Consider the following 18,049-nt stretch of genomic DNA (forward strand, 5'->3'; position numbering starts at 1 on the left):
GAACTGAGATTGCACCATTGCACTCCAGCCTGGGCAACAAGAGTGAAACTCTGAAAAAAAAAATGCAAACACACACAACATATTTTGACCTGGAATTATTCTGCAGTTTGTAATACTACCAGTTAATTTTGGAGAATTAGACTTAGTGATTCCTCATATGAATACTATGATTTGGAGACTGTTGTGGGAGTTGGTTTAAAAAACTACCACCTTCATGACATCACTGTTGCTTAAAGGTCTTTTCATGTTTAGCACAGTTTTAATAGATTCTGTATGAATTTTCTCATGACTGGAAAGACAGGGACATTTGATAAAAAGCCTTACCACTTTCGGCCATGCACGGTGCCTCACGTCTGTAATCCCAGCACTTTGGGAGGCTGAGGCAGGCGGATCACCTGAGGTCAGGAGTTCAAGACCAGCCTGGCCAACCTGGTGAAATTCCATCTCTGCTTACAATACAAAAACATTAGCTGGGTGTAATGTTACATGCCTGTAATCCCAATTACTTGTGAGGCTGAGGCAGGAGAATCACTTGAACCTGGGAGGCGGAGGTTGCAGTGAGCCAAGATCACACCATTGCACTCCAGCCTGGGCGACAAGAGCGAAACTCTGTCCCAAAAACAAACAATGAAACAAATAGCTTTACCACTTTCATTGCATTTGTGAGGCTGCTCTCCAGTATAAATCCTGTGATGTGCCAGTTTTGACCACTGGGTAAAAGCCTTAGCATACATATTACGTTTGTGCAATTTATCTAAAAGACGTATACTTTGTTTTTTGTTTGAGATGGAGTCTTGCTCTGCCACCCAGGCTAGAGTGTAGTGATGTGATCTTGGCTCACTGCAACCTCTGCCACCTGGGTTCAAGCAATTCCTGTGCCTCAGCCTTCTGGGTAGCTGGGATTATAAGCACCTGCCACCATGCCCAGCTAATTTTTTTCTTTTTTTTTTTTTTTTTTGAGATGGAGTCTTGCTGTGTTGCCGAGGCTGGAGTGCAGTGGTGCAATCTCGGCTCACTGCAACCTCCGCCTCCCGGCTTCAAGAAATTCTCTGCCTCAGCCTCCTGAGTAGCTAGGAATTACAGATGCCCACCAGCACACCTGGGTAATTTTTGTATTTTTGTAGAGACAGGGTTTTACCATCTTGGCTAGGCTGGTCTTGAATTCCTGACCACTTGTGATCACCTGCCTCGGCGTCCTAAAATCGTTGGATTACAGGCGTGAACCACCACGCCCAGCCTAATTTTTGTATTTTTAGTAGAGACAGGGTTTTGCCATGTTGGCCAGGGTGGTTTCAAACTCCTGACCTCAGGTCATCTGCCCACTTCAACCTCCCAAAGTTCTGGGATTACAGGCGTGAGCACCACACCCAGCAAAAGATGTATACTTTAATATCTAGTGCACTGTGAAGCCTGAATAGAGCCTCTGCCACATACCTGATATTTACATGGTTTCTTTTCAATATGGACTCTCTGATGTCATGTAATACTTGAACTGTGGTAAAGGTTTTCCCATGCTCATTGCATTTGTAAGGTTTCTCCCCAGTATGAATTTTGTTCTCCAACTTCTGGTCCTCAGATAAAATCCTTGTCACATACATTACATTTGTGTGCCTTTTCCCCAAGATATATTAGATACTCATGTCTAATAGAGTAGTGAGCACTGCTTTAAAACATTGCTATATTCATTGCATTTACAAGTATGAATTATTTGGTGAGTCCTGAGTTTAGGGCCATGCCTAAAAGTCTTGCTATATTCAGTGCCTTTGGAAGGTTCTCTCCAGTATGAACTATCTGATGATTATTGAGGTATGAGCCCTGAGTAAAGGCTTTGCCAGACTCAAGACATCCGTAGTCTTTCTCTCCAGTATGAATTCTTTGGTGAATCCTGAGGTCACATCACTGTCTAAAGGCCTTGCCACACTCAGTACATTTGTATGGTTTCTCTCCCGTGTGAATTTTCTCATGAAGCTTAAGATGTGAACACCTGCTGAAAGCCTTACCACATTCATCACATTTGTAATGTCTCTCTCCAGTATGGATTCTCCGATGATTTACAAGGTGTGAATTTTGACTGAAGACCTTGCCACACACATCACATTTGTAAGGCTTTTCTCCAGTATGAATCCTATGATGACTTTCCAGATGACAATTTTGCTGAAGAATTTGCCACATACATCATATTCATATGGTTTCTCTCCAGTATGGATGATCGTGTATGTGTAGTGAGGTGAGAGGCCTTGGTAAAGGTTTTTCCACACTCATCATGCTTCTAAGGTTTCTCTCCAGCATGGATTCCTTGGTGAGTTCTGATATCTGTCCATTATCTAAAAGCCATGCCGCATTCAGTACATTTGTATGGCTTCTCTCCAGTATGAATACTGTCATGTCTAAGGTGGGACTGCTTCACATAAGCCTTTCCATCCTCATTACATTTGTAAGGTTCCTCTCCAGTATGAATTACCTGATGGTTAGTTAGGCTTGAACACACAATAAAGGTTTTACCATACTCATTACGCTTGTAAGGTTTCTCTCCAGTGAGTTCTCTGAGGGTCCACCAGCCTTGAATTTTGAATAAATGCCTTACTACATTCATTACATTTGTGTGGTTTCTCTCCAGAATGAATTCTGAGATGTTTTACAAGTTTTGAACTCTGAAAAAAAGTCTTGCCACACTCATTACATTTATAAGGGCTCTCCAGTATGGATGACCTGAAGATTAGTTAGGCTTTGTCACACTCATTACACTTGTAAGGTTTCTCTCCAGTGTGAATTATCTGATGGTTTTAAAGGTATGAATGTTGACTTCAGACCTTGCCACACTCTAAATTTGTAAGTTTTCTCTCCAGTATGAATTCTGTGATGACTTGCTACTTTTGATTTTTGAATGAAACCTTTGCCACATACATCACATTTATATGGTTTCTGTCCAGTATGGATTCTCTGATGTCTAGTAAGGTTGGACCCCTGATTAAAGGCCTTGCCACACTCATTACATTTGTAAGGTTTTTCTCCAGTATGAATTCTGTGATGACTTGCCAGGTTTGAAATTTGACTGAAAGCTTTGCCACATATATCACATTTATATGGTTTCTGTCCAGTGTGGATTCTCTGATGTGTATCAAGGTGGGACCTCTGATGAAAGGCCTTGCCACAATCATTACACTTGTAAGGTTTTTCCCTACTCTGTGCTCTCTGTTCTTGTGTGAGTAATGAAGGATGCATAAAATCATTCCTACATATATTAGAAATGCTGGTGTCGACACGAGGAAGATTTATTTGAAGCAGTGAAACTGAGGAGCCGTGGATAACAGACTTCTCAATTTCATTACATTCATACATTTTCCTTTCAGTTTGAAATCCCTGCAGTTCAGCCAGATGCGACTTTAAGCTCAGTTCACGCTGATTTTCAACTGGCTTATTTCCAGCTATCCTTCTATCACATTGATCTCTTCTTCTGGTGATGTTTTTTATTTTAATCACAGGTGTTTCTTTGTAATTTCTTTCATCACTGTGACACTGACACTCAAAGTCATGAACATTTTTCTGCATTTCCCTGAAGTAAAAATCTTTGATGTCATGGATTTCACGTCTTTCCAGCATCACTGCTTGGAAGGCTTTTCCTGTGCTATTGTTCTCTTTTGGTGGTAACTCCTTGATCATATGTGTAGGAGAGACACCTACAAGATATTTGAAAAACAGGTTTTGTATTAACTACAGTTGGCAAATCAGTAGTTCATACTGAAAAAGATATTATACCAAAAATAGTATTTATACTGAACAATTATAAAGTTTTCAACCATGATCTTCAAATTTGTAGGAATAGGATTTTTAATAAAGAAAAAATGATTACGGCCCGCAGTGGCTCACGCCTATAATCCCAGCACTTTGGGAGGCCAAGGCAGCTGGATTACAAGGTCAAGAGACCAAGACCGGCCTGTTCAATGTGGTGAAATCCTGTCTCTACTAAAAATACAAAAATTAGCTGGGCATGGTGGCACGTGCCTGTAGTCCCAGCTGCTTGGGAGGCTGAGGCAGGAGAACCACTTGAACCCAGGAAGCAGAGATTGCAGTGAGCCGAGATCATGCCACTATACCCTAGCCTGGCGAAAGAGCAAGACTCCATCCCCCCTCAAAAAAGGCTGGGTGCAGTGGCTCACGCCTATAATCCCAGCACTTTGGGAGGCCGAGGCAGGCGGATCACTGAGGTCAGGAGTACAAGACCAGCCTGACCAACATGGAGACAGCCTGTGTCTACTAAAAATAGAAAACTTAGCCAGGTGTGGTGGCATGTGCCTGTAATCCCAGCTACTCAGGAGGCTGTAATTCAAATTAATTTTAGGGAAGTCTAGTTTCAAATAACCTATACCCCAAACATCTGTGTTGTGCAAACTTATGTTAATTCTAAAAATGGGGGCAGGCTGTACAAGATGCATGGCACCAGCATCTGCTTTGCTGAGGGCCTCAGGCTGCTTCCATTTATGGCAGAAGGCAAAGGGAAGATGGCATGTGCAGAGGTCACATGGCAAGAGAGGAACCAAGAGGGAAGGAGGTGCCAGGCTCTTTTCAATGGCCAGTTCTCACTGGAACTTATAGAGTGAGAACTCATTCATTACCTCAAGTAAAGCACCAAGCCTTTCATGAAGGTCCCACTCTCCTGACCCAAACACCTCCCATTAGGACCCACATCCAACACTGGGGATCAAATTTCAACATGAGATTTGGAACGGACAAACATCCCCTCCAAACTATAGCAGTAACCTTAATAAGGAAAATAAGCACGGTTGGGTGCAGTAGCTCATGCCTGTCTGTAATCCCGGTACTTTAGGAGGCCAAGGTGGACGGATCACAAGGTTAGGAGTTGAAGACCAGCCTGACCAACATGGTGAAACCCCTTTCTACTAAAAATACAAAAATTAGCCGGGTGTGGTGATGGGTGTCTGTATTCCCCGCTATTCAGGAGGCTGAGGCAGGAGAATTGCTTGAACCTGGGAGGTGGAGGTTGCAGTGAGCCAAGATCATGCCACTGCACTCTAGCATGGTCGACAGAGTGAGACTCCGTCTCAAAAAAAAAAAAAAGAGGAGTAAACGACCTACAGTGGGTAATGGTTTATACTGAAGGGAGCTGTTAGTGGATGCAAAGTACAGAAACATTTCCTGGCAGTGCACAGAGACCCATGGACTAGGTTTTTAGCAACATAGCACATAACTGGCAGAGAATAACAGGACAGCACCAAGAAGTGGATTGACAGAAACCAAGTGAACATTACAGAAAATTCAGATGTAAAGAAAGATGGGGAACAAAATAGTCATCATGTGTTAACTGAAGAATGCAACTTGCAGAACTTCAGAAATTTGTAGAAAATACGGGTGATATATGTAACAGTGGAGAAGTCCTTGAAGTATAAGAAATAAGCCAGGCTTCCTTTAAAATACTGTGAGATATTTAAATGTTAATTTAGTACACCAAGATGGATGTGATAAACCTAGATAAGAAACATAACGTTTACAAAATAACAGTTGGAGGATATAAAAATTCAGTGAGATTTAACCCAAACCCACCAAGTTAGATTAGACAATTAAAAATATACTATAATCGCACCACTGTACTCAAGCCTGGTGACAGAGTGAGACTCTGTCTCAAATATATACGTACACACACACACACACACACACACACACACACACACACTCTCTCTCTCTCTCTCTTTCTCTCTATAGAAAAAGCAATATTATTTTCTATAACAAATTGTGTCAAGTCAATTTAATGGTATTTCTGAAATGACATTGAATTAATTTTAAAAAGTATATTCTCAACAAATAAATTTTAAAGGAAAAAGAAAAAGAAGTGTATTCTTAAGATATGGAAAATCCGCCAATTTAGAGGCTGTAACAAATTTTAGTGGCACTTTAATAACAGGCATTAAGTCAGGTGAAACAAAAATAAAAAACATTTTAGACAATATTTTCAATATATTCTCAAGTTTATGTAGTTTTTAGGGAAACTGCTACTGACTCAGTCCTCAAATTAAAGAAAGAAAGCTTGTAAAATATGTTTAAAAATGCATTTCCCAATACAAAGCTCTGTATATTGTAAACATAAAACAACTAAAGTCATAAAAAATATGGACTGCTTATTAAAGAAAACAAGTTCATTTACAATATACAGAGATGTACTAAATGAAAGTAGCACTGGCTTAAACAGGACAAGTTCCAGTAGACATAAAGAAAGTACACATTGGCCAGGTGCAGTGGCTCACGCCTGTAATCCCCAATACTTTGGGAGGCCGGGGTGGGCAGATTACCTGAAATCAGGAGCTCAAAACCAGCCTGGCCAACATGGAGAACCCCCGTTTCTACTAAAAATACAAAATTAGCCGGGTGTGGTGGCGCATGCCTGTAATCTCAGCTACTCAGGGGACTGAGGCAGGAGAATCACTTGAACCCAGGAGGCAGAGGTTGCGGTGAGCTGAGATCACACCATTGCACTCCAGCCTGGGCAACTAGAGTGAAACTCTGTCAACAGCAACAAAAAAGAAGAAGGCAGGCATTGTTCAATTTCATCAGCTCCCTTGAGATGCTTCACAATTGCATTTTTGAAGAAGAATGAATGGCACACAACACAGGATGGGCAATGTGTCATGAACAAGAGTTTAGTCAACAGCCTCATGGAATGAGGTGGTGAATTTGTACAACGTTCTCCCTAGGATACATTCCTACCACATTTATTGATGGCTCAAAATAGATGACCATTGGTATATTTGGTCAACACTGTCACAATATCCTTGAGAACCATGTTTTGGAAAGTCCTCAATAACTAGTGGCAAACACTTATCATTTGGCTCTTGTGACACTTCCACTCTCAGTGTCATAGGTCATCCTGACAACTTGACTCAATGCCTTCATGGGGCACTTTTGCATGTAGCAGGATAACAGAGTAATGTATTAAAGTGTTGTCTTTCAAGAATTTTCCATCATCAAGTAAACCTGCTCCGTGGGAGAGTCCACCAGAAGCTCTCTATCACATAAAGGTTGGTTGCCATAGAAGAAAAAAACTAGATGAAACTTCAGACCCCCGGGGTGTGTATTTCAAAAGCAAGTTTCAAAGGCAAAATCACTGAGATGTACGAGAACACAAAATCAGAAAGAGCCCATGTTTTTCTACATTCACACAATAGTAAAAGCCGTGGAAGAGAGACATAAATACAACATATGGGGGTCAGATTCTGTGGGATTTAAATACATGACTGTGCTCTGCCCACAGAGGTTAAGCTGAGAGCCTGAAAGACTAAGATACGCTCCCTGTGTAGAACTGAGAATCAGAGAGAGAGGCTGGGCATGGCCTCAAGTGGGTCCCTGACCCCATGTACTCACACCTGTAATTCCAGCATTTTGGGAGACCAAGGCTGGTGGATCACCTGAGGTCAGGAGTTCTAGACCAGTCTGGCCAACACAGTGGAACCCGATCTCCATTAAAAATACAAAAATTGGGGATTTGCTGACAAGATGGCCGAATAGGAACAGCTCCAGTCTGCAGCTCCCAGCAAGATTAATGCAGAAGGTGGGTGATTTCTGCATTTCCAACTGAAGTACCCAGTTCATCTCATTGGGACTGGTTGGACAGTGGGTGCAGCCCATGGAGTGTTGAACCAAAGCAGGGTGGGGTGTCACCTCACCCGGATGGTACAAGGGGTTGGAGGATTTCCCTCCCATAGCCAAGGGAAGCCATAAGGGACTGTGCCGTGAGGAACGGTGCACTCCAGCTTAGATACTGCGCTTTTCCCATGGCCTTCATAACCAGCAGACCAGGAGATTCCCTCCGATGCCTATGCCACCAGGGCCCTGGGTTTCAAGCACAAAACTGGGCAGCTGTTTGGGCAGACATCAAACTAACAGCAGGATTTTATTTTTCATACCCCAGTGGCACCTGGAATGCCAGTGAGAGAACCGTTCTGTCGGCTCTGGAAAGGAGGTTGAAGACAGGGAGCCCAGTGCTCTGGCTCAGTAGGTCTCACCCCCATGGAGACCAGTAAGCTAAAATCCACTGGCTTGAAATTCTCGCTGCAAGCACAGCAGTCTGAGGTTGACCTGGGATGCTTGAGCTTGGTTGGGGGAAGGGCGTCAGCAATTGCTGAGGCTTGAGTAAGTGATTTTACCCTCACAGGATAAACAAAGCCGCCGGGAAGTTTGAAGTGGGCAGAGCCCGCCACAGCTCAGTAAGGCGACTGCAGCCAGACTGCCTCTCTAGATTCCTTTTCCCTGGGCAGGGCATCTCTGAAAAAAAGGCAGCAGCCTCAGTCAGGGCCTTATAGATAAAACCCCCATCTCCCTGGGACAGAGCACCTGAAGGAAGGGGCAGCTGTGGGCACAGCATCAGCAGATTTAAACATCCCTGCCCAAGAGCTCTGAAGAGAGCAGCAGATCTCCCAGCACAGCATGGAAGCTCTGATAAGGGACAGACTGCCTCCTCAAGTGGGTCCCTGACCCCTGTGTATCCTGACTGGGAGGCACCTCCCAGCAGGGGTCAACAGACACCTCATACAGGAAAGCTCTCACTGGCATCTCTTGGGTGCCCCTCTGGGATGAAGCTTCCAGAGGAAAGAACAGGCAGCAATCTCTGCTGTTCTGTAGCCTCTGCTGGTGATACCCAGGCAAACAGGGTCTGGAGTGGACCTCCAGCAAACTCCAGCAGACTTTTAGCAGGGGGACCTGACTGTCAGAAGGAAAACTAACAAACAGAAAGGAATAGTATCAACATCAACAAAAAGGACGTCCACTCAGAGACTCCATCCAAAGGTCATCAACATCAAAGACCAAAAGTAGATAAATCCACAAAGATGGGAAGAAACCAGCGCAAAAAGGCTGAAAATTCCAAAAACCAGAACACCTCTTCTCCTCCAAAGGATCACAACTCCTCACCAGCAAGGGAACAAAACTGGATGGAGAATGAGTTTGACGAATTGACAGAAGTGGGCTTCAGAAAGTGGGTAATAACAAACTCCTCTGAGCTAAAGGAGCATGTTCTAACCCAATGCAAGGAAGCTAAGAACCTTGAAAAAAGGTTAGATGAATTGCTAACCAGAATAACATTTCTATTATTTAGAGACTAATATAAATGACCTGATGGAGCTGAAAAACATAGCTTGAGAACATTGTGAAGCATACACAAGTATCAATAGCCAATTTGATCAAGCAGAAGAAAGGATGTCAGAGATTGCAGATCAACTTAACGAAATAAAGTGAGAAGACAAGATTATAGAAAAAAATGAAAAGAAACAAAGCCTCCAAGAAATATGGGACTATGTGAAAAGACCAAATCTGCGTTTGATTGGTGTACCTGAAAGTGATGGGGAGAATGAACCAAGTTGGAAAACACTCTTCAGGATATTATCCAGGAGAACATCCCCAACCTAGCAATACAGGCCAACATTCAAATTCAGGAAATACAGAGAACACCACAAAGATATTCCTCAAGAACAACTCTAAGACACATAATCATCAGATTCACCAAGGTTGAAATGAAGGAAAAGATGTTAGGGGCAGCCAGAGAGAAAGGTGGGGTTACCCACAAAAGGAAGCCCATCAGACTAACAGGGAACTTCTCAGCAGAAACCCTACAGGCCAGAAGAGAGTGGGGCCCAATATTCAACATCGTTAAAGAAAAGAATTTTCAACCCAGCATTTCATATCTAGCCAAACTAAGCTTTATAAGCGAAGGAGAAATAAAATATTTTACAGACAAGCAAATTCTGAGAGATTTCGTCACCACCAGACCTGCCTTACAAGAGCTCCTGGAGGAAGCACTAAACATGGAAAAAAAACAACCAGTACCAGCCACTGCAAAAGCATACCAAACTGTAAAGACCATCGACACTATGAGGAAACTGCATCACTTAATGGGAAAAATAACCAGCTAGCATCATAATGACAGGATCAAATTCACACATAATATTAACCTTAAATGTAAATGGCTAAATGCCCCAATTAAAAGACACAGTCTGGCAAATTGGATAAAGAGTCAAGACCCATCAGTGTGCTATATTCAGGAAACCCATCTCACATGCAAAGACACACATAGGTTCAAAATAAAGGGATGGAGGAATATCTACCAAGCAAATGGAAAGCAAAAAAAGAAGCAGGGGTTGCAATCCTAGTCTTTGATAAAACAGACTTTAAACCAACAAAGATCAAAAGAGACAAAGGGGGCATTACATAATGGTAAAGGGATCAATGCAACAAGAAGAGCTGTCTATCCTGAATATATATGCACACAATATAGGAGCACGTGGATTCATAAAGCAAGTTCTTAGAGACCTACAAAGAGACTTAGACTTCCACACAACAGTAGTGGGAGACTTTAACACTCCACTGTCAATATTAGACAGATCAATGAGAGAGAAAATAAAGATATCTAGGACTTGAACTTAGCTCTGGACCAAATGGACCTAATAGACACCTACAGAACTCTCCACCCCAAATCAACATAATATACATTCTTCTCAGCACCACATTGCACTTACTCTAAAACTGACCACATAATTGGAAGTAAAACACTCCTCAGCAAATACAAAATAATGGAAATCATAACAGTTTCTCAGACCACAGTGCAATCAAATTAGAACTCAGGATTAAGAAACTCACTCAAAACTGCACAACTACATGGAAACTGAACAACCTGCTCCTGAATGACTACTGGGTAAATAACAAAATTAAGCCAGAAATAAAGATGTCCTTTGAAACCAATGAGAACAAAGACACAACATACCAGAATCTCTGAGACACATTTAAAGCAGTGTGTAGAGGGAAATTTATAGCACTAAATGCCCACAAGTGAAAGCAGAAAAGATCTAAAACATTGACACTCTAACATCACAACTAAAAGAAATAGAGAAGCAAGAGCAAACAAATTCAAAAGCTAGCTGAAGACAAGAAATAACTAAGATCAGAGCAGAACTGAAGGAAATACAGACACAAAAAAAAACTTTAAAAAATTAATGAATCCAGGAGCTGATTTTTTGAAAAGATCAACAAAATAAATAGACCACTAGCCAGACTAGTGAAGAAAAGAGAGAAGAATCAAACAGACACAATAAAAAAATGATAAAGGGAATATCACCACTGAACCAACAGAAATACAAACTACCACCCAGAGCATACTATAAACACCTCTATGCAAATAGAAAATCTAGAAGAAATGGATAAATTCCTGGACACATACACCCTCCCAAGACTAAACCAGGAAGAAATCAAATCCCTGAATAGACCGATAACAAGTTCTGACATTGAGGCAGCAATTAATAGCCTACCAACCAAACAAAGTCCAGGACCAGATGGATTCACAGACAAATTCTACCAGAGGTACAAAGAGGAGCTGCTCTAACTCATTTTATGACGTCAGCATCATCCTGATAGCAAAACCTGGCAGAGACACAACAAAAAAGAAAATTTCAGGCCAATATCCCTGATGAACATCAATGTGAAAAAATAAAATACTGGCAAACTGAATTCAGCAGCACATCAAAAAGTTTATCCACCATGATCAGGTTGGCTTCATCCCTGAGATGCAAGGCTGGTTCGGTATAACAAATCAATAAACATAATCCATCACATAAACAGAGCCAATGACAAAAACCAGATGATTATCTCAATAGATGCAGAAAAGGCCTTCGACAAAATTCAACAGCCTTCATGCTAAAAACTCTCAATCAACTTGGTATTGATGGAATGTATCTCAAAATAAGGGCTATTTATGACAAACCCACAGCCAATATCATACTGAATTGGCAAAAACTGGAAGCATTCCCTTTGAAAACTGGCACAAAACAAGGATGCCCTCTCTCACCACTCCTATTCAACATAGTATTGGAAGTTCTGGCCAGGGCAATCAGGCAAGAGAAAGAAATAAAGGGGATTCAATTAGGAAAAGAGGAAGTCAAATTGTCTCTGTTTGCAGATGACATGATTGTGTATTTAGAAAACCCCATCATCTCAGACCAAAATCTCCTTAAGCTGATAAGCAACTTCAGCAAAGTCTTAGGATACAAAATCAATGTGCAAAAATCACAAGCATTCCTATACACCAATAACAGACAAGAGAGCCAAATCACAATTGCTACAAAGAGAATAAAACTTATAGGAATACAGCTAGGGATGTGAAGGACCTCTTGAAGGAGAACTGCAAACCACTACTCAAGAAAATAAGAGAGGACACAAATAAATGGAAAAACATTCCATGCTCATGGTAGAAAGAATCAATATGAAAATGGCCATACTGCCCAAAGTAATTTAAAGATTCAGTGCAATCTCTATCAAGCTACCATTAACTGTCTTCACAGAATTGGAAAAAAAAATATTTTAAATTTCATATGGAACCAAAAAAGAGCCTGTATAGCCAAGACAATCCTAAGCAAAAAGAACAAAGCTGGAGGCATCACACTACCTGACTTCAAACTATACTACAAGCCTACAGTAACAAAAACAGCAAGGTACTGGTACCAAAACAGACATATAGACCAATGGAACAGAACAGAGCCCTCAGAAATAACACCACACATCTACAACCATCTGATCTTTGACACACCTGACAAAAACAAGCAATAGGGAAAGGATTCCCTATTTAATAAATGGTGTTTGGAAAACTGGCTAGCTACATGCAGAAAACAAACTGGATCCCTTCCTTACACCTTATGCAAAAATTAACTCAAGATGGATTAAAGACTTAAATGTAAGACCTGGAACCATAAAACCCCTAGAGGAAAACCTAGGCAATACCATTCTGGACATAGGCATAGGCAAAGACTTCATGGCCAAAACACCAAAAGCAGTGGCAACAAAAGCCAAAATAGACAAATGGGATCTAATAAAACTAAAGAGCTTCTGCACAGCAAAAGAAACTATCATCAGAGTGAATAGGCAACCTACAGAATGGGAGAAAATTTTTGCAATCTATCTCACAAAGGGTTAATATCGAGAATCTACAAAGAACTTAAACAAATTTACAAGAAAAAAAAAACCCATTAAAAAGTGGGCAAAGAGGCCGGGCGCGGTGGCTCAAGCCTGTAATCCCAGCACTTTGGGAGGCCGAGGCGGGTGGATCACGAGGTCAAGAGATCGAGACCATCCAGGTCAACATGGTGAAACCCCGTCTCTACTAAAAATACAAAAAAATTAGCTGGGCATGGTGGTGCGTGCCTGTAATCCCAGCTACTCAGGAGGCTAAGGCAGGAGAATTGCCTGAACCCAGGAGGCGGAGGTTGTGGTGAGCCGAGATCGCGCCATTGCACTCCAGCCTGGGTAACAAGAGGGAAACTCCGTCTCAAAAAAAAAAAAAAAAAAAAAGTGGGCAAAGGATATGAACAGACACTTCTCAAAAGAAGACATTTATGCAGCCAACAAACATGAAAAAAAGCTCATCATCACTGGTCATTAGAGAAATGCAAATCAGAACCACAATGAGATACTATCTCACGCCACTTAGAATGGTGATCATTAAAAACTCAGGACACAACAGCTGCCGGAGGGGATGTGGAGAAACAGGAACGCTTTTACACTGTTAGTGGGAGTGTAAATTAGTTCAACCATTGTAGAAGGCAGTGTGGCAACTCCTCAAATATCTAGAACTAGAAATACCATTTGACCCAGCAATCCCATTATTGGGTATATACCTAAAGGATTATAAATCATTCCACTAAAAAGACACATGCACACATAATATGTTTACTGCGGCACTGTTCACAACAGCAAAGACTTGGAACCAACCCAAATGCCCATCAATGATAGACTGGATAAAGAAAATGAGGCACATATACACCATGGAATAGTATGCAGCCATAAAAAAGGATGAGTTTGGCTGGGCATGGTGGCTCATGCCTGCAATCCCAGCACTTTGGGAGGCCAAGGTGGGCAGATCACAAGATCAGGAGTTCAAGATCAGCCTCACCAATGTGGTGAAACCCTGTCTCTACTACAAATACAAAAGTTAGCCAGGCATGGTTGCGGGCACCTGTAGTCCTAGCTACTCAGGAGGCCGAGGCAGGAGAATCGCTTGAACACGGGAGTCGGAGGTTGCAGTGAGTCGAGATTGTGCTGCTGCACTCCAGCCTGGGCAACAGAGTGCAACTCCATCTCAAAAAAAAAAAAAAAAAAGGGGCGGGATGAGCTCATGTCCTTTGCAGGAACATGGATGAGGCTGGAATCTAACACAAGAACAGAAAACCAAACACCACATTTTTTCACTCATAAGTGGGAGTTGAACAACGAGAACACATGGACACAGGGAGGGGAACATCATACACTGGGGCCTGTCGGTGGGTGGGGGGATAGGCGAGGGATGGCATTAGAAATACCTAATGTAGATGACAGGTTGGTAGGTGCAAAAACCACCATGGCATGCATATACCTATGTAACAAACCTGCATGTTCTGTACATGTACCCCAGGACTTAAAGTATAATTTTAAAAACTTAGCCAGGTGTGGTGGCACACGCCTGCATGCCTGTAGTTCCAGCTATTGAGGAAGCTGAGGCAAGAGAACTGCTTGAACCTGGGAGGCAGAAGTTGCACTGAGTTGAGATCAGGCCACTGCATTACAGCCTGGGCAAGAGAGCCAGACTTTGTCTCCCCCCCCCCCCCAAAAAAAAAAAAGAGGAACTCTCTGTGTAATGCCATTCCAGTACTGAATAACAATCTCAGAAGACCCAGTGTGTTCCACACACTGCCATCTCTGGCAAAAGCAAAACAGAATAAATGACTGAGGCTGAAGGACTTCAACAGGCAGAGGGCCGGAGAGCACCATGAGGTTTCTGGAGCCCCAGATGCAAAGGAGGAGCTGCTCATCTTTTCCCATCATTTGATTAGGTCTCCCAAGTACAGGAAATGGGGCAGAACATATTCAGGTCAAGGGGGCAGGTCTATGGGGGCCTCAGCTCTGATCTGTATAGACAGAGAACTGAGCATCAGATGGAATCGTATAGGAGAGATCACGGGGGAAAGAGAACCCTTTAAACACAGCCCTCCCCGTAGGTCCCAGAAGCCACCTGACAAAGTGTTGTCCATCATGATAAAGTCTTTGCCTTTGTCACTGAGCTGCAGCACCATGGGACAGTGAAAGGATAAACGATGATGCAGCAGAAGAGTAGAGGGATAAATGAGGGCATAGGAAGATTTCCACTGAGTGCTCACAGGATTTAAACCCTTTTTGTCCCATAGAATGCTTCAACTTGGAAAGAGCTACCTGAAAACTAATGGTGCAGCTTCCTCTCAGCCCATCTGAGCTCTTACCTGTGTTCACACCTTTGACGCATTTCCAACCATTTGATGTTTTTGTTATTTTCACTTCACTCTCCACAGTCCGGGGCTCTTTCCCTTGCTCCAACGTGGAGACAATATTCATTTCAGGAAGAGAGATTCCTGCTTATAAAGAGAAAGGAATGTGATGTGCTGTGGCTTTTATAGAATCCCAGCCCTTTGTTTAGAGGAGAGAGGACATTACAAATGGATCTAGAAAAATACCTCACAAATTCACCCACTGAATGCCTCCTTTTGAATGTTTAGAGAACATGGTAAGATACGGACATCGAGCTCTCCTCTAAGAAGTACACTGAATCACAAGCAAAAAGGTAGAAAACGGCAAAGTGGATCTTTTTCTTTTTCCTTTCCTTTCCTTTTTTTTTTTTTTTTTTTTGATACAGAATCTCGCTCTTGTTGCCCAGGCTGGAGTACAGTGGCCTGATCTTGGCTCACCACAACCTCTGCCTTCTGGGTTCAGCGATTCTCCTGCCTCAGCCTCCCAAGTAGCTGAGACTGCAGGTACCTGGCACCATGCCTGGCAAATTTTTTGTATTTTTAGTAGAGACAGGGTTTCACCATGCTGCCCAGGCTGGAGTACAATGGCATGATCTTGGCTCAAAGCTACCTCCTCCACCTCCCGGGTTCAAGCGATTCTCCAGCCTCAGCCTCCTGAGTAGCTGGGATTAGAGGCATGCGCCACCACGCCCAGCTAATGTTTGTATTTTCAGTAGTGATGGGGTTTCTCCATGTTAGCCAGGCTGGTCTCGAACTCCTGACCTCGGGTGATCTGCCCGTCTCGGCCTCCCAAAGTGCTGGGATTACAGGCGTGAGCCACCACGCCCGGCCCAAAGTAGACAAGTCCAGATGCTGTACTATGAAGCTTTTCATCTGAGAATTAACACAGTTTCAGTCTTAATTGAGAAATGCAGGGGCTCCCAAGAGTCACACAAGGAAACATGCAGAGATACAGCAGAGCAGATTCCCGCTTCTGAGGGAAGTTGTCCTCACCCAGGGAGACCAGGTTCCTATAATTCTCCAACATCACGTTCCTGTATAAAGTCCTCTGAGCAGGGTCCAGGCACTTCCACTCCTCCTGAGAGAATTCTATGGCCACATCCCTGAATGTCAACCTTTCCTGATATGAGAAAACACATTTCACCAAGAAGTCATGGGGAGAGCCATTATCTTCACACAAATGACAAAAAGAGAGGTATAAATCCATTTAATTTAAATGGACATTCTGGGAGATCCAGGGAGAGGTTTTTCAGGCGAACTGTGTCTGAAAAACATTTTACCAAGTGCATACAGGGAGAGGTATCAACTTTACATAAAATGAGAAAAGGAGAGAATTGTATTGATTTGACTGAAGGGAGGGTTCTGGCAGATCCATGTTAAGGTATTTTGGGGGATTTACGGATATTAGGAAGAAAACTAGGTATGTCTCCCTAATTGCATTTTATTATATTACTCTGTAAGAGCTGACAATACCTTCTAAATAAGTGTGGATTTCCCTTTCTGTAGACAATGGAAGAAAGTTACAAATAAAAATCAACACAGGGGCTATCTCTGTAGAAGTGTTGGATATTACTTTTGACACGAGGTGATACTCAGTATCTAGATGAGCCAGAGGAAGGGTGGTATCTTCCAAGATGGCAACCTCCATGGTGGCTTTAAAGAAAGAAAGGTCACAATCTAAAAACTGTGGCCGGGCGCGGTGGCTCATGCCTGTAATCCCAGCACTTGGGAGGCCAAGGCAGGCGGATCACTAGGTCAAGAGATTGAGAGCATCCTGGCCAACATGGTGAAACTCTGCCTTTAGTAAAAAGACAAAAATTATCTGGGCGTGGTGGGGCTCGCCTGTAGTCCCAGCTACTTGGGAGGCTGAGGCAAGAGAATCCCCTGAACTCAGGAGGTGGTGGGCAGTGTGCCAAGCTTGTGCCACTGTACTCCAGCCTGGCAACAGAGTGAGACTCTATCTCATACAAAAAAACAAAAGGCCGGGCACAGTAGCTCACACCTGTTATCCCAGCACTTTGAGAGGCTGAGGCGGGCAGATCACAAGGTCAGGAGATCGAGACCATCCTGGCTAACAAGATGAAAACCCCATCTCTACTAAAAATACAAAAAATTAGCCAGGCGTTGTGGCACGTGCCTGTAGTCCCAGCCACTTGGGAGGCTGAGGCAGGAGAAACATCTGAACCCAGGAGACAGAGGTTGCAGTGAGCCACAGTTGCAACACTGCACTCCAGCCTGGGCGACAGAGCGAGACTCCATCTCAAAAAAAAAAAAAAATTTAAAAGAAAACTGTGATGATGACAGCAATAATGACTAAAGATTTTGAACACTTTCCATGTGGTGGGCATTATTCTAATGCTTTATGTGTACTAACTCGTGTAAGAACACAATAACCCATGAGAGAGATAATTTTTATTTCCATTTTACTAGGAGAAAACTGTGTCACAGAAACCCTCAGAAACAGGCCGGGCGCGGTGGCTCACGCCTGTAATCCCAGCACTTTGGGAGGCCGAGGCGGGTGGATCACGAGGTCAAGAGATCGAGACCATCCTGGTCAACATGGTGAAACCCCGTCTCTACTAAAAATACAAAAAATTAGCTGGGCATGGTTATGCGTGCCTGTAATCCCAGCTACTCAGGAGGCTGAGGCAGGAGAATTGCCTGAACCCAGGAGGCGGAGGTTGCGGTGAGCCGAGATGGCGCCATTGCACTCCAGCCTGGGTAACATGAGTGAAACTCCGTCCCAAAAA

At 43.0% G+C, this 18,049-nt stretch overlaps 1 protein-coding gene and 1 pseudogene across 7 annotated transcripts in view; both read right to left on the reverse strand.

The window, feature by feature from the left end:
- Positions 1-1,704: 1,704 nt before the first annotated feature.
- On the reverse strand, positions 1,705-2,449 carry LOC116544851 (annotated as a pseudogene).
- A 2-nt stretch (positions 2,450-2,451) lies between these two features.
- The window catches only part of LOC116544848 (zinc finger protein 160-like), a 20,307-nt gene continuing 4,709 nt past the window's right edge, over positions 2,452-18,049 (reverse strand). For 2 of the 7 annotated variants that reach the window (XM_032271438.1, XM_032271439.1), the window contains exons 3-5: positions 16,293-16,419; positions 15,276-15,407; positions 2,452-3,677 (exon numbers count right to left, since the gene is read on the reverse strand). In XM_032271438.1, the coding sequence (XP_032127329.1) occupies positions 2,740-3,677; positions 15,276-15,407; positions 16,293-16,419 (1,197 nt within the window). In that variant the 3' untranslated portion in view covers positions 2,452-2,739. The remainder of the gene's footprint in view (positions 3,678-15,275; positions 15,408-16,292; positions 16,420-18,049) is intronic. The other 5 variants (XM_032271436.1, XM_032271437.1, XM_032271441.1 and 2 more) reach the window with 4 other exon arrangements.

Source organism: Sapajus apella, unplaced genomic scaffold, assembly GCF_009761245.1.
Source record: "Sapajus apella isolate SASKATOON/1434 unplaced genomic scaffold, GSC_monkey_1.0 scaffold233, whole genome shotgun sequence".
NCBI lineage: Eukaryota > Metazoa > Chordata > Mammalia > Primates > Cebidae > Sapajus > Sapajus apella.